Source organism: Mobula hypostoma, chromosome 14 (genome assembly GCF_963921235.1).
Source record: "Mobula hypostoma chromosome 14, sMobHyp1.1, whole genome shotgun sequence".
Lineage (NCBI taxonomy): Eukaryota > Metazoa > Chordata > Chondrichthyes > Myliobatiformes > Myliobatidae > Mobula > Mobula hypostoma.
This window is the reverse complement of record NC_086110.1, coordinates 45,839,300-45,861,972: the sequence shown is the minus strand read 5'-3', so window position 1 is coordinate 45,861,972 and position 22,673 is coordinate 45,839,300. Positions and strand designations below refer to the sequence as shown.

Below are 22,673 nucleotides of genomic sequence, written 5' to 3'. Positions count from 1 at the left end.
CACCTTTCCCATTTTTTCTTCCTCTGCCACCTGGTTCCACCAGCCCATCATCCCCTCCCCATCTTGTTCAACCAATCATCTCCCTCACCTGGTTCCACCAGCCCATCATCCCCTCCCCTTGCTCTATGCATCATCTCCCCTCACCTGGTTCCATCTGTCCATAATCTACTCCCTTTAGAGAAAAACTGACAAAATGCTAAAAAAACAGCAAGATTGCCACCTGATATGCCACAAGGCGTGGAGAGGAATTTTAAAAAATACACCCTGAATTAGCACCTTTTCCCACAGTGTGGCCAGCAGCTATTGTGTGTGCTCTGTGTTCCCAGCTCTGCTGGCTGTAGCTTTGGGGCTTTGGAGAGAAGGCAGACCGAAATGCCTATTCCCACCTGGCAGGAGATGCTCTTAACCCTATAGCAGCTGGTAAATCCATTTCCATACATCCCACCCTTCTCCCAGGTGTATGGGATGTCCACAAATTGAGTGTAACACAGGGAGGACCTGTTCTCACATTTTGAACGACCCACTGAAGTTTATTTTTAATGTAAGTGGCAGAACAGCTTAAGAAACATGGAGCAGAAAGGAAGACAAAGAGGATTTGTTTTCTAAACTAACAGGCATAGCTTCAACTACGACAGTAAGAACCACTGAAAAATGAGAAAATGTGATACACCTAGTCTTTGCAAACCAAACTAGGTTGTGGTATACTGACTTTTTACAGTGAATGGGAGGAGAGATTGGGTAAACAGGCTAAATTGCTTGAATGGTGTTTTCAAGAAGTAGAATGAAGCAGAAATGTTATTGATGAACCAAAAAATAAATTTTGGAAATAACTCAGAAAACGTGTAGCTCAGGTGGTTGATGGTTAGGTGGAGTTGTTCTCCAATCTCAGCAATCCATTTGCAAACATTTTATTGCCATACAAGGAGACATCATCAGTGTACTATTGATTTGTGGTGTATCCTCTGAATGCTTAGCCTTTATATACTTACCAATCAGCTGACTGGTCATCATTACAGAAGCGGTCTTCCTTCTATTCTGAGGCTGTGCATCGAAGTTCCAGACTCATCCACTCTCAGAAACATCCACTCTATCTATGCCTTCAATATTCAATAGCTTTCAAATAGTCCACACCACAACCCACCGCCCCCCCACCACCTGCCCCTTTCTTCTAAACTGCAGTGATTACAAGCTCAGAGCCATCAAACACTACTCACATGTTAAGCATCATAGAAACATTTCGAATGTTGAAAGGCATGAACAGAGCGGATGTGGCAAAGTTGTTTCCCATGATGGGGGAGTCTAGTACAAGAGGGCATGACTTAAGGATTGAAGGGTGCCCATTCAGAACAGAAATGCGAAGAAATCTTTTTAGCCAGAGGGTGGTGAATCTATGGAATTTGTTGCCACGGGCAGCAGTGGAGGCCAAGTCATTGGGTGTATTTAAGGCAGAGATTGATAAGTATCTGAGTAGCCAGGGCATCAAAGGTTATGGTGAGAAGGCGGGGGAGTGGGACTAAATGGGAGAATGGCTCAGCTCATGATAAAATGGCGGAGCAGACTCGATGGGCCGAATGGCCAACTTCTGCTCCTTTGTCTTATGATCTTATGATTTCATTCCTGGGATCAAAAACTTTGTCTGGACCCTCTCCAATGCCTTATAAAGCTTCAGCATTACATCGTTGCTCTTATATTCTAGAGCTCCCAAAATGAATGCTGACATTTCATTTGTCTTTCTTACCACTGAGGCAACCTGCACGCTAATCTTTAGGGACTGCTGCACACGGACTTCCAAGTCCCTTTGCACCCTTTATTCCCATTCTTTGCGTCCTGCAAGTCAGCCAATTTTTTTTATCTATGCTAGTATCTTTCTTGTAATACCTTGTTAAGCAGCACATTTGCAATTTTACATCTCTCTAATTCTTGTGATTCTTGAAACATCGTCACTAATGCCTCCAAAATCTCTTCAGCCACCTCTTTCAGAACCCTGGAGTGTATTTCATCTGGCCCAGGTGACTTATCTACCTTCAGACCTTTCAGCTTCTTCAGCACCTTCTCCTTATCAATGACAAATACACTCACTTCTGCCATTTGACACTCTCAAACTTACGGCATCCTGCTAGTGTCTTTGACAGTGAAGACTGATACAATATACTTAAATTCATCTGTCATTTCTTTGTCCTCCATTACTGCACCTCCAGCGTCATCTTCCAGCAGTCAGAGATCCACTCTTGTTTCTCTTTTACTCTTTCTATGTTTGAAAAAACTAGTGGTATCCTCTTGTAGTTTATTGACCATCTTACCTTCATATTTCTTCTTTTCTCTCCTTACGGTTTTTTTTTAGTTGCATTTTGTTGGTTTTTAAAAGCTTCCCAATCCACTAACTTGCCACTTTTTTTTTTGCTATGTTATATGCCCTCCTTTTTAATTTTATGTAGTCCTTGCCTTCCCATGTCAGCTACGGTTGCCTCATCCTCCCTTTAGAATACTTCTTTATTTTGGGATATAGCCATCCTGTGCCTTCGAAATTGTCCCCAGAAATCCCAGTGCTGTTCTGCCATCATCCCTGAGTGTTCCCACCCCTCCCCAATCAAATTTGGCCAGCTCCTCACTGATGCCTCTGTAAATCCCTTTACCCACCTTTAATACAGTACTGATAAATTTGACTTTACCTTCTCCATCTCAAACTGCAGGGTAAATTCTATCATTATGATCACTAGCTTCAGGGTTCCTTTATTTTAAGCTCCCCAATCATATCTAGTTCATCACACAACACCCAATTCAAAATTGTCATTCAGCTCATGGCCTCAACCACGAGCTGCTCCAAAACACCTTTCTGTATGCATCCTACAAGTTCCCTCTCTTGCGATCCAGCACCAAACTGATTTTCCCACTCTACCTGCATATTGAAATACCCCATCACTATTGTAACATTGCTCTTTTTGCATGAATTTTCTATTTCTCATTCTAATTTACCTCCCACATCCTGGCTACTGTTCGGAAGCCTGTAACTCCCATCAGGATCATTTTACCCTGACAGTTTCTTAACCCTACCCACGAGGAATCTACATCTTCTGATCCTATGTCACCTCTTTCTGAGGATTTGACTTCATTTTTTATGAACAAAGCCACCTTTACTCCACCAGCCCCCACCTATCTGCTTATCTTTTTGATACAAGTTGAACCCCATGTTAAATTCCCAACTATGATCTTTTTCCAGCCACAACTCAGTGATGCCCAGTACCTCATACCTGCCAATCTCTACATGTGCTACAAGATAATCTACATTATTCCATATACCGCATGCATTCTAATTGCACAACTCTGTCCTGAATTTGTCATCTTTTACAATTTTGCCCCCATGTTACACTTCAACTCATCTTCATCTGGACATTTCAGGGTCACAAGGATGTTTGGCAAAGAGGTCCTGAAGAGAGGATTAAGACAGTTAGGCAGAAAGCTGAGAAGCAGGACCTCCAGAGTAGTAATTCCTGGATTGCTACCTGTGCCATTAGCCAGTGAGGGTAGAAACAGCAGATAAACGCACGGCTGAGAAGCTGGTGCAGGGGTCAAAGAGAGGGCACAGACAAAAGTAAAAATTAGTAGGAAAATAGATGATTGGGAAGTTTTTTAAAAAACCTACAGAGAGCAACTAAAAGAAACATCAGGAGGGAAAAGATGAAATATGAAAGCAAGCTAGCAAACAAGATCAAAGTGGAGGGTAAAAGTTTTTTTCAAGTATGTAAAAAGTAAAAGACAGATGAGAGTGGATACTAGATCACTAGAAAATGAGGTCAGAGAAACAATAACAGTGGACAAGGAGATGGCAGGTGCATCAGTCTTCACTGTGGAATACATTAGCATTGTGCCAGGTGTTGAAGAGAAGAGAAGTGAGTGCAGTTACTATTATAAGGGATATTGTGCTCAAAAAGCTGAAAGACCTAAGTCACCCAGACCAGATGAACTGCATCCTAGGGTTCTTAAAGAGGTAGCAGTAGAGATTGTGGAGGCAATAGTAATAACCTTTCATAAATCATTGGACTTTGTCAAGGTGCTAGAGGACTGGAAAATTCCAAATGTCACTCCACGCTTTAAGGAAGCAGGCAGCAGAAAGACCCGTTAGCCTGGCATCAGTGGTTGGGAAGTTGTTGGAGTCAATTGTTAAGGATGAGATTATAGAGTACTTGGTGACACAGAACAAGATAGGACAAAGCCAGCATGGTTTATTCAAAGGAAAATCTTGCCTGACGAGGCTGTTGGAATCTTTTGAGGAGATTACGAGGAGATTACAAGTAGGATTGATAAAGGGGATGCAGTGGATTTTGTATATTTAGACTTTCAGAAGGCCTTTGACAAGGTGCCACACGAGGCTTCTTACCACGTTAAGATAGTTACTGACATGGGTAGATCATTGGCTGTGAGTAACTAGTGGGGCTCTGCAGGGGTCAGTGTTGGGACTGCTTCTTTTTATGCTGTATATCAATGATTTAGATGATAGAATTGATGCCTTTGTTGCCATGAATGCATGCAGATGATATGAAGATTGGTAGAGGCGTAGGCAGTATTGAAGAAACAGGTAGGCTGCAGTAGGACAGACAGATTAGGAGAATGGGCAAGAGAGTGGCAAATGAAATACAATTCTGGAAAATGCACAGTAGTCATGCACATGGTAGTAGAAATAATGTGCAATTTTCAAAACAGGCAGAAAATCCAAAACTCTGAGATGCAAGGGGACTTGGGAGTCCTTGTGCAGAGCACCCTAATGGTTACCTTCCAGGGTGAGTTGGTGGTGAGGAAGGCAAATGCAATGTTAGTATTCATTTCAAGAGGTCTAGAATAAAAGAGCAGGGATGTGATGTTGAGGTTTATAAGGTACTGGTGAGGCCTCACCTTGAGTATTATGAACAATTTTGGGCTCCTCTGGCATTGAGAGGGTTCAGAGAAGGTTCACAAGGATGATTCCAGGAATTAACAGGCTATCATACAAGGAACATTGATGGCTCTGGGTCTGTACTTGCTGGAATTTAGAAGGATGAGGGGGGATCGCATTGAAATCTTTTGAATGTTGAAAGGCCTAGACAGAGTAGATGTGGAAAGGATGTTTCCCATGATGGGGGAGTCTAGAACAACAGGACACAGCCTCAGGATAGAGGAGCGTCCATTTACAACAAAGATGTGGAGAAACTTCTTTAGCCAAAGGGTGGTGAATTTGTGGAATTTATTATCACAGATAGCTGTGGAGGTCAGGTCATTGGGTGTATTTAAGACAGAGTTTGATAGGTTCTTGATTAGACATGGCATCAAGGGTTAAGGGGAGGAGGCTGGGGAATGGGACGCAGGAGAGTGAAATAGGATCAGCCAGGATTGAATGGTGGAGCAGACTCAATGAGCCAAATAGCCTAATTCTGCTCCTATGTCTTATGGTAATACCTTAAACTTCTCCCAATTTGTTTTACCAAAATTCCACCTCCTAAAAAGGGTCTCCTGTCCCCTATATAAATCCAAATGCAAGCTTATAAATATAGGAACGTGATCACTCCCCAAAATTTCATCACCCTTAACATCCCACACACTCACTCCAGCCAGAATATTTGAAACTAAAGTTAAATCTACAGCAGCTTCAGAACAATTATGAACATTAAATCTTATACCCTTCCCATCGTTAAGATACACAAAGTGAGAATATCTAAAAATTATTCTACAATAAACCATTATCATCATTCCACAAATAACTCCACAATGAACTATATGCATTAAAATCGCCACACCACACAAACGTTAGTGATCTAGTATTACATATACTTTCTAACAAATCAAAAGTTTTCCACAAGGGAAGTAAAAGTTAACCACTTTAATACCCCTACGTGTTAAACCATATATTTCTCCAAGTGCCTCGTACATTTCATTCACATCCACAATCCCTTTCCTTATACAACTGGGAACACTACCCCCTCTACCAACTAATCTATCACACCTAATAACAATATAATTCTGCAAAGAAAAACTTAAATCTGCTAATAACCAGGTTTCCTGAATATATATAACATTGGGAAGATTTTACAGATCAGAAATAAACTTTTTAAAGTTACGACCATTAGAAATCGGGCTTCTCGCACTCCACTGCTGTATTTTTAATCCCATTATGCAAATCTCTTTTACCTCTCCATCACTTGAAATCTCTCAAATATTATGTATCTTTTTCCGTTTTCCGGATCTAGATTCATCTTCATTCCAACCTCCTCCTGCCAACCCGAACCTCCATTTCAGTTTCCTTTTCCAGATCATCCCCCTACCTGACCGGGCACTATTTCCCAACATCCCCACGCCACCTACAGTCCAGCACCGCCAACCGCCACCCTGGAGCAGGTCCTCAGCCTCCCTCCCAAAAGACGATTCCAAGACCGAGCCAGCAGGATCTCCACCCAGAGCATCATGCTTTGAACTTGGACAAAGATGCGCAGTTATACAGATGCCGCGAACTTCCAGAGCAACGTAACCGAGAAAGATATATACACCTGCAGAACCGAAAGCGCTGTTTCCATCCACCGTGTAGAGAAGGAACAGTGATCGCCAAACGTGACCATTTCTTGTTGGAAAACATCACTCTAAGTTTTGTCAAAATTATGAAACAGTTGACACACTCTATTACAGTATGAAAGCAATCAAATGCAGGATTCACTCATTTCCTTTGGGGTTGATAGTTTACATTTAAAAACTTTATTAAGTTATGTGAGTGACTTTATCTTAATTCACAGTATTGTCCTTCACTATTTACAATCTATAGGGCTTTTCGGGGTAAATTAGTTTTTATTTGATAAAGAACTAGTGAGGGTTTAATTTCCCAATTCTATACATCACACTCCAGTCCAGTTGGTGGTGGTAACGCACCTTAAAGTTGGACCGCCGACGGTCATGAAAAGACAATGGAACAAGAACTTTGACCACGCGCATTAAGAAAGTAACGAATTTATACCCCTCCGATATCAGAGCCCCCCTTTTGCAGTTCACATCCCTCCTCCGATAATTTACGTCCTTTCCCGCCAGAACTCCTGTCCTTGCTGAATTGCAGCCTGAGCCTTTTCCTGCGTAAAATTCACTCTGCCTTCCCATACACCCGACGTTATTCCCCGATGAGACCCGGGTGTTTTCCTCGTTCTCACCTCTGCCAAGTACTTGACCCACCGCCAGAGACTCCACCTCGAAAACGTAGGAGTCTTTATCGAACCCCTCGCATCGCTGTGATCCTTCGCCACTGCAAACCTGTCGGACAGAGTCGTTTCATGTTAGATAACGTGAAGCAACCGCTCGCCGCCTGCACCGCCGATCCCCGAGGTCTGTCTAATCCGCCTGGATTAGCCCCCACTCGAAAATCTCGGTTTTAATTGGATTAAAAAGATGGGCGAATATATTGTGACGGGAAACCAGAAACCGGTGTTGGGGCAAGAGTGACCCACCCACACCTGGCGATCCGAGCGAAAAACAATCACACATGAAAGAGCTCACGGCAGCATCTCAGATGAGTTGGAGACGATCAGTGTTGGGGACTGCGGCTCACCTGCAGCAGGAAGGCGAGGATTCCCAGGCAGGAGAAGGTGAAACTACTCATCGGAGCCAAAGTGACTGTCCACGGACTCGTGTTCTGCCCGATCTCTATTTTATTTGCGCGTCTCTCTCCGCTTTCGCAGCGCTGTGTCCTCTCCCCGCTGCTGCTAATCTCAGACTTTAACCGCTGATGAACGTTCGGTAATTTTTCAAGCTTAGGAGGCGTTTCTCTCTGTCCAGAAACACTCCCATTCGCCGGTCACAGGCTGCTGTCCGGATGTTTGCTGCCAATTTTAGACAGACTGGCCAACTGCCAGTGCCGCCTTCTCCAGTAAAGCCCCCACCTACAGTTTTCCTAACACTGACGCAAACGGTCCGCTTCAAAGGAAGAAATCTGGATAACAGGGATCTCTCTCCAACCACGGAATGGCCATACGACATAGGGGCAGAATTAGGCCATTTAGATCATTGAGTCTACTTCGCCATTCAATCATGGCTGATCCTTTTTTCACCTCCTCAGACCCCCTCCCCGGCCTTCTCCCCGTAACACACACAAAAATTGCTAGTGAACGCAGCAGGGAGGTATCACCACCATTTCAGGGAAGTAGCACCCCCGCCCCCCCCCCCGTCGACCTCCAAGGGTGTATGTAATACTTTGTTTAGTGATTTTGTCTAATCTGTAAACCAAGTTGGGTATATGCAGAAAATGTGACATTAAAATATGTACTTATTATATTATCATATTTATTCTATTACAACTTTAAGCAAGTCTACAGGGAGTTTGGCCTCATCACGTAGGACATCAATAGCTTAGCTCCTTAGCAGCTAGCCAGCTAGTTTAAATAACGTTAGCTATGCTAATGAACGAATAACACCTGTTAAACTCACCTCAACATGTCTTTTACATTTTAATCCACCATGGACAATAGAAAAATCAGTGTTGCAAACAGTGCAGCGAACACTGTCATTATTTTTGAGGTCGACTGCAAAGCCCGCCCACAGAAAACTGATAGGTCTACTCAGCAGAGGCCCCAACATTTTTTGCACTGCAGGCCAGTTTAATATTGACAACATTCTTGCGGACCGGCCGACCGGGGTGGCGGGGGGAGGGTATTAATCACGACCGGAATATAGATGATAAGTCAATAGCATCATAATATTTTAAGTAACGTTTGGATATTAAGCACACAGCGCATATTTCCCTCGTATGAACATATAAAATCATTGCAACACACAAATATCGCTGAATCAGTGCGAGCCCTGGGCTTGTTTTCCTGCAACAACACGGTCCCATCGAGGGGTGATGGGAGACAGCGATACTCGAAGGGGGTTCCTTATGTCCAGTCTATTCCGCAATTTAGTTTTCGTTGCATTCATTGCAGAAAACTCCGCTTCGCAGCGATATGATGTTGGAAATGGAAGCAGTGTTTTCAGAGCTTTCGTGGCTATCTCAGGATAGTTAGCCTTGACTTTGATCCAGAATGCCGACAGAGATGTTATGTCAAACAAACTTTTCAGCCTACTGTCATTTGCAAGCTCGAGGAGTTGATCTTTTACCCGCGCTGACATGGATGACGCGGGTAATGACCTCGCGTGCGTTCAAGTTCAACAGTGGGAGACAGGGAATGAGGAAAGGTGCCGCTGACTCGTATCGCCAAATCATATTGTTTTCTCGTGGCTCGGTGGTTGGGAACCACTTCAGCACAAAGAGAGACCAATCAGGATGCTCGCTCTCCCTCTCCCTCTCCCACTCAAAAAAATCTATTTCCGGGATATTGCATATAATTTCCGGGCATCAGGGAGCCACTATCGATATGCGGGAGACTCCCGGAACTTCTGGGAGAGGTAGGATGTCTGGGCTAAAGAAATTTCCGGGGAAGGACAGCCCAGTCTTCCTGAAAATGATGAAGGAATGTCTGAGCTCAGCCACACCGCCCCCCCCCAAGAAGTTTTAGATTTAGAGGTAGCAGTGGGGATGACCGACTCTGCAATAGTTTCAGGGCCCAGTAAGATAGACCAAAGGAAGTACCAGAGAAATGGTAAAGTGGCTGTAGAGTATGTGGCTGCTGTGATGTCACAGAGGGTTTGCTTTGTGTGCCGGCTGCTGGGGCAAGTAGCAAGGAACTGCTGGAGTAGACATGGGAGGGTGAAGGAATTGATATGCTCCAGTTCTGGCCTATTGAGACATGGTTGGAGGCAGTGTCCAAAAAAAAAATTGGAAAGAAAGACAGGTGAAAGGCACAGCAGACACACAATCTCCCACCCCATCAGAGCCCAGTCTGACTGTTGATCAGATCCCCCAGTTGGAAGAGATGGCTTCTTGGTCAGAAATGATGTGGCAGGGGCCTTCACTGCCAGCACTGATGATCCACGGATGTACACAACAACACTGTTAGGGGGCTGGCAGTGCAATATGTTAGTTGACCCGGGGGCATCAGTATCAATAACTGACCTAACCTTGTCAACAATCAGACAGGCTATTTATATTACGGGTGCATTCAGAAAAACGGCGAAAGCAGAAAGAAGCAAGTCGCACATATTTGAAATCAGGGTGCAGCTTCTAGTGTATTTCTGGGTCTGGTCAAATAATGAGGGTATTATCCTTGGACTAGACATCCCAAGGAAAGCAGGGGTCATCATAGATTCAGGAAAGGGAGAAATAATATGGAGAAGCCAGGGGCAGCAAACACGTACAGCCAGAGTTTACAACATAGCCAGCGTAGGCGCAGCTGCCCCGATCACCAGAGACTGGAGCCAGGATGATGTCAATGGCTTACTTTGTCAGCAGTTCCCAGCAGTGTGGGCAAGGCACAAGCAAGATTGTGGTCAAGTAAGGGCTGACAGATACAGGTTTCAATTAGGAGACATAGAATGTGGGGTGAATGTGTATCGATCCAGGCAGTTTGAGGCTGACCACCGAGGGGTTGATGACACTCTCAATCTCAAATGGTCCCAGATAGCAAGGGGCGAGTTTCTTGGGTTCATTCTTGAGGGGGATATCTTTTGACAAGAGCCAAACCTTCTGCCCAGGCCAATAATTTGGTGCAGGAATTCGATGGTGTTCGGCAATCCTCCGGTTGCGGTCAGCTGAGCGGAGCAGGGCCGCGCGAGCATCCTTCCAGATCTTGCGGCTACGGCAGAGATGGGCCTGAACAGAAGGCACAGCAATGTCGTCTTCATGGGCAAGAAACAGAGGGGGTTGGTAACCAAGGGAGCATTCGAAGGGAGACATTCCGGTGGCGGTGCTGATCAGGGAGCTGTGGGCGTACTCGACCCAAATGAGATGGGTGCTCCAGGATGACGGGTTGTTGGCGCTTATGCAGCGCAGTGCTGCTTCCAAATCCTGGTTTGCTCATTCTGTTTGACCATTAGTCTGCGGATGGAAGCTAGAAGACAGGTTTACTGAGGCTCTAAGGGCATGACAAAAGGATCTCCAGACTTGAGAGATGAACTGGGGGTCACAGTCAGAAATAATGTCAGGGGGGAATTAGGGCTCTTTTGGGTTTATTCCTTTGTTGCTGCCTGTAGCTTTAGTCTAGTCCTGCTCCTATTTCTAATGGTCTTAAATCTCAAGGTTGCATAATGTATACATACTTTGCTAATAAATGTACTTTGAACACTCTGTGTGATACAAGGACTCCTTTAATGACTCCCCCCACTCCCCACCACCTTACCTTAAACCTGTGTCCTGTAGGCTTCATTGATCGTATGGATAGCCAGAGGCTTTTTCCCTGGGCTGAAATGGCTAACATGAGGGGGCATAGTTTTAAGGTGCTTCAAAGTAGGTACAAGGGGGATGTCAGAGTTAAGTTTTCCACATAGAGAGTGGTGGGTATGTGGAATGCACTGACAACAAAGGTGGTAGAGATGGATACAGTAGGGATTTTTAAGAGACTCTTAGATAGGTACATGGAGCTTAGAAAAATAGAGGGCTATGTGGTAGGGAAATTCTAGGCAGTTTCTCGAGTAGTTACTTGATCGGCACAACTTTGGGGCCGAATGGCCTGTAATGTGCTGTAGATTTCTATGTTTCTATAAGGAGGTCGGCTGTTTCACAGGCTGTAGGGAGTTTGGGAGGGGCTACGAAGTGCACAGCTTTGGAGAAATGGTCCACAATGGTGAGTACAGCAGTGTTCCCATGTGAAGAGGGTAGTCCAGTAACGAAATCCAGAGCAATGTGGGACCAAGGGTGGCCAGGGACAGGTAGGGGACGAAGCAACCCAGCAGGTGGTCGGTGGGAGGCTTTTCCATGGGCACAAACAGAACAGGCAGAGACGAAGGAACAGGTGTCACTGTCCATGGAGGGCCACTAGAAATGTCTCTTCAGAAGGGACAGAGTTCAATCAATTCTGGGATGGCAGATGAACCGGGAAGTATGCCCCCCACTGGAGGACCTGAGACCGAACAGAGTCAGGCACGAAGAGGTGATGGGGGGTCCACTGCCTGGGTCAGGTTGGGTCCATTGGGCCTCTTTGACTATGGATTCGATCTCCCAGGTGAGGGCAGCCACCACACAGGATGGTGGAAGGATGGTCTCGGAGTTGGGAAGGCCTTCCTCGGAGACGTATTGACAAGAGAGAGCAGCTGGCTTCACGTTCTTGGACCCCGGACGACAGGTGAGGATGAATCTGAAACAGCCAAAAAATAATGCCCAACGGGCTTGGCAGGAATTCAGGTGTTTTGCGGTTTGGATGTATGCGAGGTTCTTGTGATCTGTCCAGAGGATAAATGGATGTTCTGCTCCCTCCAGCCAGTGCCTCCACTCCTCCAAAGCGAGTTTGACGGCCAGTAACTCTCGGTTCCCTATGTGATAGGTCTGTTCAGCAGGGGACAGCCGGCGAGAAAAGAAGGCTCTGGGATGGAGTTTTTTGTCAGGGCCAGAATGTTGGGAGAGGATCGCTCCCACCCCAGAGTCGGAGGCGTCGACTTCTACAATGAATTGGCGAGAGGGGTCCGGTTGGACCAGGATGGGAGCAGAGGTGAAACGCCTCTTCAGCTGAGAAGTCTGAGTTGTAGGTGAGGTGAGTCGAGTAAGGGGCGCTGCCACTCAGCTGTAATCCCTGATGAAGTGACGGTAGAATTTTGCAAACCCCAGAAATCACTGGAGTTGCTTGAGTGTTGTGAGTTTTGGCCACTCCGACACCACCCAGATCTTTTCGGGATCCGCCCTCAGTCACCAATCATGATGATGTACCCTAAGAAACTGACAGAGGGGACATGAAACTCGCACATCTCAGCCTTAACTAATAGTTTGTTCTCCCAAAGCCTCTGCAGAACCTGACAGACATGGTGGATGCTTTCCTGAAGACTGCGGGAGAAGATTAAGATGTCGTCTGCCACATACCCCGTGATGGGTTAAAGAACCAGCAGAAATAGAAAACACTTTGGAGTCCAGTATTGCTATTAACTAACGGTATTTATTAGTAACTACGCAATACAGTAATATAAATGCAGATATATCAAACAGGTTAGCAATGATTATATATATAAGTAAGTGTGGAAATATATGAAAACCAAGCTTCTTCAAGTCTAGGGTAAATAGATAGTCTTACGAAGATGAGTAAAGTTCAGTTCAGTTTGTGTTATTGAGTTGAGTAGTGATGGAGAGAGCGAGAGGGAGAGCTTTGAGTCTTCAAGTGAGCTGACGCCATCGATCTTCCCGTTGTCCTCCGAAATCCTTTAGAAGTCACCGATTGTGACCAGAACAAAGGGGACCGTTCTTCTGTGGTGGAATTATTAACCCAGTCAAGGGTTGCACACATGAATAACTCCCCACCGGTCACAGCCTTTTCACATTGTGAGAGCCATTGATCAATCCGCCTGATCGATCCTCCATAACCCCCCTTTTCTGTGGGCACAACAAAGCTCATTCAGTGTTCAAAATCATGTGTCTCCAGGTCAAACAGCTGACCTTCTATTTATCTCATCGTGCTGAACACTAGTTGTCCATCAAGCAGCTCCTTCCCTTTCTCTCTGTAAGAATTTGAAAGCTGCCAATGTCCTTGTAGAAAGTATAACCATGCTGCGGGAAAACCATAGCACCATCTCAAAGCAGTCTTTGCCTCTCTCTCTCTTTCTTTCTCTGTCCTTTAACAAGGTGTCTGTGTTGGACACCTCTCTCTCTCTCTCTCTTTCCAAAAGCTCAGTTCGTAGGGGTAATTCAGGACCCCGTCACCCGCCCTTCCTTTTAGAAAAAATTTTGACGCAGGCAAAATTTTAGATTAACTGGAAATTACAGATTTGGAAACAATACATGTATAATCATCAGATGTCAGAGCAAAAACGTGTACAATTTGTAACTTAACATCTGGATAAACAATCAGCTATAATATTGTCAGTACCTTTCACATGTTTGATTTTTAAGTCATATTCTTGCAATATCAGACTGCAATTTAATAACCTTCTATTCTTATCCTTCATCTTAGTTAGAAACACCAACGGATTGTGATCCGTGTAAACCACAAGTGGTCTCTGGGCAGGACAAACATAGACTTCAAAGTGTTGTAAAGCCAGAATAAGTGCTAGTAATTCCTTTTCAACAGTGGAATAATTTTTCTGATTCACATTAAATTTCTTTGAGAAATAAGCTACTGGGTGTTCAATGTCATCCACACCCTTCTGTAACAGTACTGCCCCAGCAGCTTTGTCACTAGCATCTGTAGCTATGGAGAATGGTTTTGAAAAATCAGGTGCTTTGAGCACAGGATGATAACACAGGATGGTTTTCAGACGTTCAAATCCCTCCTGGCAAAGGCCATTCCATACAAATCTTTCACTCTTCCCTAGGAGTTTCGTTAGGGGGAGAGCGATGTCTGTGAAGTTCTTACAAAACTTACGATAATACCCAACCATTCCTAAGAACCTTCTCAAAGCTTTTTTACCCATTGGAACAGGAACCTCAGCAATAGCTTGAACCTTGGCCCGTGTAAGAACTAGTTGGCCCTGGCCTACTACATAGCCCAGATATGTAACTGTGGCATGGACAAACTCACTTTTAGCGAGGTTCACAGTAAGATTAGCCTTGGACAGCCTGTCAAACAGTCTTTCTACTGCTGCAGTATGCTCTTCCCATTTGTCATTCCAGACTACTAAAATCATCGATATAAGCCCCTGTGTTTTCTAATCCTCTAATCACAGAATTGATCATTCTTTGAAATGTCCCTGGAGCATTTTTTATCCCAAAGGGTAAAACATTATATTCATACAGCCCTGAAGGTGTGACAAATGCTGAGATTTCTCTGGTCCTTTCCGTCAAGGGAACACACCAATATCCTTTCAGCAAATCGATTTTTGTTAGCCTTTCCCACTTTATCAATACAGTCATCCACTCTCAGGATAGGATAAGCATCTGTCTTGGTTACTGCATTGATTTTCCTGTAGTCAGTACAGAATCTCATGCTACCATCCGGTTTAGGCACAGGAATGCAGGGCGACGCCCAGTCTGAGGTAGATTGCCTAATGATACCAGTTGCTAGCATGTAGCCAATTTCTTTTTCAACTCCTTTGCTTTTCTCAAAGTTCATTCTGTAACAATGCTGTTTAATGGACTGGGCTGAATTTATAATGATGTCATGCACTGCACCTGTGCACCATCTTGGAATGTCAGGAAATAAATCTTTATGCTTGCTAACTAGTTCTTGCAATTGTTCTCTCTGTGTAGGCTCTAGATGTCAGACTTTATCAGTAAGGTCTTTCAAAATAGTGGAATTCTCAAGTCTTGTTGATACAATATTCAGTTTGTTAAAATGATCTTGCACTTCATTATCAACTTCCTCAGCCCCATTTGTTTTCATAACAGTAGTTATTAGTACTGTCTCAGAGTCATAATAAGGCTTCAGCATATTTACATGTACCAGTTGGGTCTCCTTCCTTCTGTCAGGAGTTTTGATAACATAATTCAAAGAATCAATTTTCTTAATTATGTGGTATGGTCCATGGAATTGTGCTTGGAGAGGGTTGGTCACAAGGGGAAACAGCACCAGCACCTTATCTCCAACCTCAAACACCTGCTCCCTCACTCTCTTATCAAACCAATGTTTCATTTTAATTTGGGAGTTTTGCAAATTCTTCTTGGCAAGGTCACAAGGTTTGTTAAGTCTTTCGCGAAATATTAAAACACAATCTAACACGCTGACACACACTTTTGGGTTAGACCATTGCTCCCTGAGCAAGGTCAGAGGTCCTTTGGGCTTATGGCAGAAAATGAGCACAAACGGGCTGAACCCCAGGGACTCTTGAATGGTGTCTCTCACAGCAAAAATTAGTAAGTGTATCCCTTCATCCCAGTCCCTGTCATTCTCATAACAGTAGGTTTTAATCATGGTCTTTAAAGTGGAATAAAACTGCTCCAAAGCCCCTTGAGACTCTGGGTGGTAGGCAGATGACACAATTTGTTTAGCCCCCAGCTCAGAAGTTATTTGCTGTAATGTTCTTGAAGTAAAGTTACTACCCTGGTCAGATTGAATTTCTTTAGGTAAACCTACTAGTGCAAAAAACTTGCTGAGTGCCTTTACCACAGTCTTGGTCTGAATGTTTCTGAGAGGCACAGCTTCAGGGAACCTAGATGCAGCACATATAATTGTTAACAAGTACTGATGACCAGCTGCTTTCTTTGTCAACGGGCCTACACAATCCACTATGACCCTGGAAAATGGTTCACCAAAAGTAGGTATCAGCCGAAGTGGGTGCTTTTGGGATGGCCTGGTTAGGTTTTCCCACCACCTGGCATGTATGACACCCTCTGCAGTAATTGACAATATCTTTCCTCACGTTAGGCCAATAAAATTCCCTCATAATCCTGTGCAATGTCTTCTTTACTCCAAAATGTCCCCTAAAGGCATCTTGTGGGCCAGGTTTAAAATTTCAGCCCTGTAGACCTTTGGAACCACTACCTGATGCACAATATCCCAATCCTCACTTGCAGGCACAGTGGCTGGTCTCCACTTCCTCATCAACACCCCATCTTTAAGGTAATATCCCGCTGTCTCTTTCTGAATTTCATCCTTAGAGAGAGCTGTCTCTTTTAAAGCCACAATTTCAGAATCTTTATTTTGTTCCTCTATAAATTCCTTCCTTGACAAGGACAAGTCTTTCTCATCCTCCTTACTCTCCTCAGTCTTACTACCCTCTAAGTTCTGTTGATATAGGGACGGTAGGAAAGTCTCGGATAAATCAACGTTTGCATCAGCAGACTTTCTCGACATGCTTCTGGTTACTACGCAGGTGGGGTACTATTGTGACTGGTCTGGATACCAAATCGCATTTCAAAACTATCTTATGCAAAGGCATGGCCTCAGTTCCCTTTCCAATGCCTTTGGTAATATTTACTTCACCAATCTCCGTCTCAGCACCAAATTCCAAAACACTCTTTAATATTAGTGACTGAAAAGCTCCAGTATCTCTCCAGATTCTCATTGGAACTGGGGTTGACCCCTCCTTCACAGACACAAACCCATTTGAAATAAATCTCTTGAGTCCCTCTTGAACACGGTCAGACCCTTCCTTCCTCAGCAGTGTTTTAACCATCTGAACGCAGGCATTTGGGGTTTTCTCTTTCTCTTTTCCTGTTTCCCTTTTCATGGCAAAACAATTGGACGCCACATGACCAGGTTTCCCACAAAAGTATCACTTTAAACTGGGAAATTTTCCCCCCGACTGCTTTCCTTCCTTCTTACTTTTGTCACTAGTCCCCGGCTTACTTTCTGGTTTAGCCGGTGGATTATCTCTACCACTCTTTTGGTAAATCCTATTCAGAAAAAACCTAACCTTATGAGTTAAGGCATAGTTGTCTGCTAATCTAGCAGACTCTGACAGTGTCGCTGCCTCTCTCTCATCCAAGTACATCCTTATACCATCAGGGACGCAGCCTTTAAACGGTTCAATCAATATCAACTCTTTCAGGTTGTCAATATCCTCACTTGCCCCTTTCGAGGTACACCAGCGATCAAAGTACATCTGCATCTCACAGGCAAACTCTAAATACGTGTGGTCCCAAGGCTTCCTCAAATTTCGGAACCTTTGCCTGTATGCCTCCGGGACCAACTCATAAACTTTAAGTACAGCACCTTTCACTACATCATAATCATTTGCATCTGCAACAGACAACGCCGAATACGCTCGTTGGGCCTTCCCCTTAATCACACTTCGTTACAGAACAGCCCACTGATCTCTCGGCCAGTTCTGATTTATGGCCACTTTTTCAAAATGTAGGAAATAACTGTTGACTTCTGTTTCATCAAATGGAGGTACCAACTTGATTTCTTGGCTAATATTAAACGGTACAACCGGCTCCCTACTACGGCTTGGCACTGGAAGTCCTGCCGCACCAACTCCCTCTCAAACTCTTTCTGTCTTTTCCCCTCTTCTCTCTGATTGTCTGCCTCTCCAGCTTCGAGCTGTTTTAATTGCAACTCATGCTCCATTTTTAATTTTTCCAACTGAAGCTGAAGCTCAGCCTCAGTAAGTACTTTACCTTCAGCAACCATTTTTAACACATTCTCCGTAAATTGCTTCATTGAAATATAAAATTCAACTACTTTTCTTTGAATTTCTACCTTAGTCATACCCTTCTTTACTGTCTTAAGTTCCAGTTCCTCAACAATTTTCCGCAACTCATCCTTTTTAGCTCTCTTCAAAACCACAGGATTTGGTAATGCCAGAAATTTCCTAACATCCAGTTCTGCTGTTTTTCCACACAACCAAATCAAAAGGGATTTTCCTCAATCAATTCAAATAAGCCCCCCAACCAATTTGTTCATGTCCCGGACGAGCCCCCAATTTTGTCATGTACCCCATGACGGGTTAAAGAACCAGCAGAAATGGAAAACACTTTGGAGTCCAGTATTGCTATTAACTAATGGTATTTATTAGTAACTACACAATACAATAATATAAATGCAGATATATCAAACAGGTTAGCAATGATTATATATATAAGTAAATGTGGAAATATATGAAAACCAAGCTTTTTCAAGTCTAGGGGTAAATAGATAGTCTTACAAAGATGAGTAAAGTTCAGTTCAGTTTGTGGTATTGAGTTGAGTAGTGATGGAGAGAGATAGAAGAAGAGATTTGAGTCTTCGGGTGAGCTGACGCCATTGTTCTTCCTGTTATCCTCCAAAATCCTTTAGAAGTCATCGACTGTGACCACAACAAAGGGGACCATTCTTCTGTGGTGGAATTATCAACCCAGGCAAAGGTTGCACACATGAATAACTCCCCACCGGTCACACCCTTTTCACACTGCGAGAGCCACTAATCGATCCGCCTAATTGATCCTCCAAAACCCCCCTTTTCTGTGAGCACAACAAAGCTCATTCAGTGTCCAAAATCATGTGTCTGTAGGTCTAACAACTGACCTTCTATGTATCTCAGCATGCTGAACACCAGCTGTCCATCAAGCAGCTCCTCCCTTCTCTCTCTGTAAGAACTTGGAAGCTGCCAGTATCCTAGTAGAAAGTATAACCATACGGCAGGAAAACCACAGCACCATCCCAAAGCAGTCTTCACCTCTCTCTCTCTCTTTTAACAAGGTGTCTGTGTTGGACACCTCTCTCTCTCTCTCTTTCCAAAAGCACAGTTCATAGGGGTAATTCAGGACCCTATCACACGTCCAAATAAACAAAAGTGGAACGGTTAATCAAGTCCCTAAGGACATTGTTTATCAGGGCTTGGAAGACAGCGGGGGCATTAGTGAGAACGAATGGCATGACCAGGTATTTAAAGTGACCAAGAGCGGTGTTAAAAGCTGTTTTCCACTCATCTTCCTCCCTTATCCTGACCAGATGGTAGGCACTTCATAGGTCCAATTTGGAGAAGATGGTGGCTCTGTGAAGTGGTTCGAAAGCATAGTTGATCAGGGACAGTGGATACTTATTCTTTATGATTATGCTATTCAGGCCCTGGCAGTCAATGCAGGGGCGCAGTGAACCATCTTTCTTCCCCACAAAGAAGAAACCTGCACCTACAGGGGAGGATGAAGGTTGGATAATGCCCGCCGTGACAGAGTCATTTAGGTAAGCCTCCATTGCTTCCCTTTCTGGCCAGGACAGGTTATACAGCTGACTGGTGGGTAGAGGAGCTCCAGGGAGAAGGTCAATTGCGCAATCATAAGGGCAGTGTGGAGGCAGGGAAAGAGCCCGTTGTTTACTAAACACTTCTCCCAGATCGTGGTACTCTGCTGGAACCTTGGATAAGTGAGGGGTTTCAGAGACAGACAAGATCGCGGTGACTTTCATAGGGGACAGGATCGATTGTAGACAAGTGGAATGACAGAACGGACTCCAGCTGGCTATCTTCCCGATGGACCAGTCAATGTGGGGATTATGGCAGCTTAACTAGGGGTACCCAAGGACTATAGGAGCTTGAGGAGAGGAAATTAAGTTAAATCATACCTGCTCCCGATGGTTCCCGGAGAGAATAAGAGACAGGGGTGGTGTGCAGTGTGTGACTCAGACCAGCAGTCTACTGTCCAGTGTCTGGGCTTCCAAAGGGGTACACAAGGGCTCCCAAGGAATTCTGGCCCGGGAAGCTATGTCTTCATCCAAAAGATTTCCTTCAGCACCGGAGTCTACTAGAACTGACAGAGGCAAGGACTGTTGGTTGTAACGTAAAGTAGCTGGGATCTGCATCCGGGTTCAAGGGACAGAAGGGAATGTTGTCTGGCTCACCAGGGTCCCCCTTTCTACTGGTGAGCCTCCCCTTTGGGCTGAAGGGGACGGGTAGCATGGAAGTGGCCAGACTGGCGCAATAGAGACAACAGGAGCAGGAGGAGAAGAAAGGCTTGTGCTGGTGAGAGACGGTAATGAGTGTCGTGGAGTGGCCAAAGGTGGTGGATGACCAGTTCTTTCCCTATGGCATTCTCAAAGACGATTGTCCAACCTGGTGGCTAGGGAGATCAAGGAATCCAGGCTGTCTGTGTCATCGCTTGCCGCTAACTCATCTTTCACCATGTCGCTGAGACCATTCCGAAATACACCTTGGAGTGCCTCGTCATTCCATCCCGATCCGGCTGCTAACGTCCGGAACTCCACGGAATATTCAGCTACACGGCGTGAGCCCTGACGGAGAGTGAGTAAATGCTTAGCGACATCTTCACCACAGACGTGGTGGTCAAAGATCTTTCTCATTTCCACAATAAAGGTGGGGAAAGAAGAGCAGATATCCGGTAGATTATCCCAGACAGCTGTAGCCCACGCTAAGGCAGTTCCCCGCAACAACCCCATGATATAAGCTATCTTCGACTTATCCATGGAGTACATGGATGACTGCTAGTCGAATAACAAGCAGCATTGCAGAAGGAAAGCCCGGCACTTCCCCAAATCCCCAGCATAGTGTTCTGGTTCAGGTACGTGTGGCTCTCTTGGCGGGGGAGTTGCTGACACATAGGGGGTTGCCGCTATAGGCTGTCTGGGCTGGTTAGACAGAGTTCCAGGAGTGGATGGGGTAAAATGAATGGATACACAGTCCACCTGGTCACCGATCTTCGTAACATTAGGAGACAGTGAACGGAAGTTCTCCATGACATCCCGGAGAAGTCGATCATGCAGACCCAGTAGGGAGCCCTGGCTGACGACGGCTTGTTGCAGGGAACTCAGGTCCACTGGGTCCACTGTGGCCAGATCGTCCTGTTGCAATGAGCGAATGAAGCAAACCCAAGTGCAGGACACAGGCACGGAGATTGAGTTAGGATGCTTACACAGACGTGAATGTTGGACAGCAAACAGGAGGGACCTTGACACAGAGAGACGGGGTTTCATAGGTAAAACCTGACACTGGAGCAGAACTTAGAACACATGGTTTTAAGCAGCCGGGAAACATTAATTACCACACATGCAAAACCAACAATCTGGTGACTAGTGGTTGTAACAATGTGGTTCTTATGCTGCCAGGTGTGTCATCATCAGGGAGAATTGGAAGCAAATGGGAAATTAACAGTCAGAATTGTGGCACAATCAAAGGAAATTAGGAGCAAGATAGGGAATTAACGATTGGGACCATGATGAGTTAGGGACACTGGAATGAATCCCGTGAGCACCAGAGGGGCAGGCACTGTCTTGTGCACAGTGGTGACGTCCCGTGTACTGTACTTGAACGGTGATGTCCTGTGTACAGTACTTGAATGGTGACGTCCTGTGTACTGAACAGTGACAACCTGTGCACTGAATGCTGTGAGGTGTTGTCACCAACCTCTGCCCACATGAAATGGTTGCACCACTCGTCAGGTCTTTCTGAGGCCTGGCATCTTGTTTGGCCGTTCCGTCTGGCCTTTGGCCTACGGGTGAAACCCAGAGGAAAGACACGCTGTTACCCCAATCAGCTTGCAGAGTGCCCTTCAAAAAATTGATGTGAATTGTGGACCACAATCCGTAACAATGTCCACTGGGAATCCATGGATCCTGAAGACCTGGTCCAGGACAATTTTGGCTGTCTCCACCACAGATGGTAGCTTGTCCAAGGCAATAAATTTCTAGGCCTTGGAAAAACCGATCAACAATTACCATGATGATGGTTTTCCCCTTGGAAGGTGGAAGACCTGTGACAAAGTCCATGGAGATGTGCATCCATAGTCTGCTCGGAACAGGTAGAGTAGTGATCGCCAACCTTTTTAAGCCCAAGATTACTTACCTTGGCCTTAGTGAAAGGCAAGATCGACCTACTAAATCGTTTAGTCATACGCATGTGCACCGGGCAGAAAAGACCGGAAGTAAATCCCTGCAACTTGGAAACAATCTCTCTTTACAAACAGCTTTCAGTAGCTGGAGTATTGCTATATTACCATTATCTTAATTAGTATTACTTAGTTTTATAATGCTCACATTATAACACCTTTAATTCTATGTTTCATTATTTAATTTTATTTCAACATGAAAAATAAATGAATAAGAATTGACTTGCACTCAGTGCGATGACTGGGGCTGAATACTTTCTGCTCATTCCCTGAAACTTGGCTCATAACTACAGACAGCCAGTCTGAGACAGTCTGTGAGGTGTCTGTCAGTAAGACAGCTCCTGTACTTCAATTTCATAATTTTCATCTGTTGCAGCACAGCGCCCTCACAAACCTGACAGACTGAATATTTGAATGGGCAGTTTCCATTGTTGGACTGAATGTTGAATCTGCCATGTTTTTCAGG

General features: G+C 44.8%; 1 protein-coding gene across 1 annotated transcript in view; it reads right to left on the bottom strand.

The window, feature by feature from the left end:
• Positions 1–22,218, bottom strand: part of LOC134356386 (cadherin-1-like) — a 49,919-nt gene extending 27,701 nt beyond the window's left edge. The window contains exons 1-6 of the mRNA XM_063067320.1: positions 22,165–22,218; positions 21,000–21,164; positions 20,419–20,597; positions 10,454–10,670; positions 7,553–7,771; positions 7,158–7,257 (exon numbers count right to left, since the gene is read on the bottom strand). Of these exons, the coding sequence (XP_062923390.1) occupies positions 7,158–7,257; positions 7,553–7,771; positions 10,454–10,670; positions 20,419–20,597; positions 21,000–21,164; positions 22,165–22,218 (934 nt within the window). The remainder of the gene's footprint in view (positions 1–7,157; positions 7,258–7,552; positions 7,772–10,453; positions 10,671–20,418; positions 20,598–20,999; positions 21,165–22,164) is intronic.
• Positions 22,219–22,673: the final 455 nt, after the last annotated feature.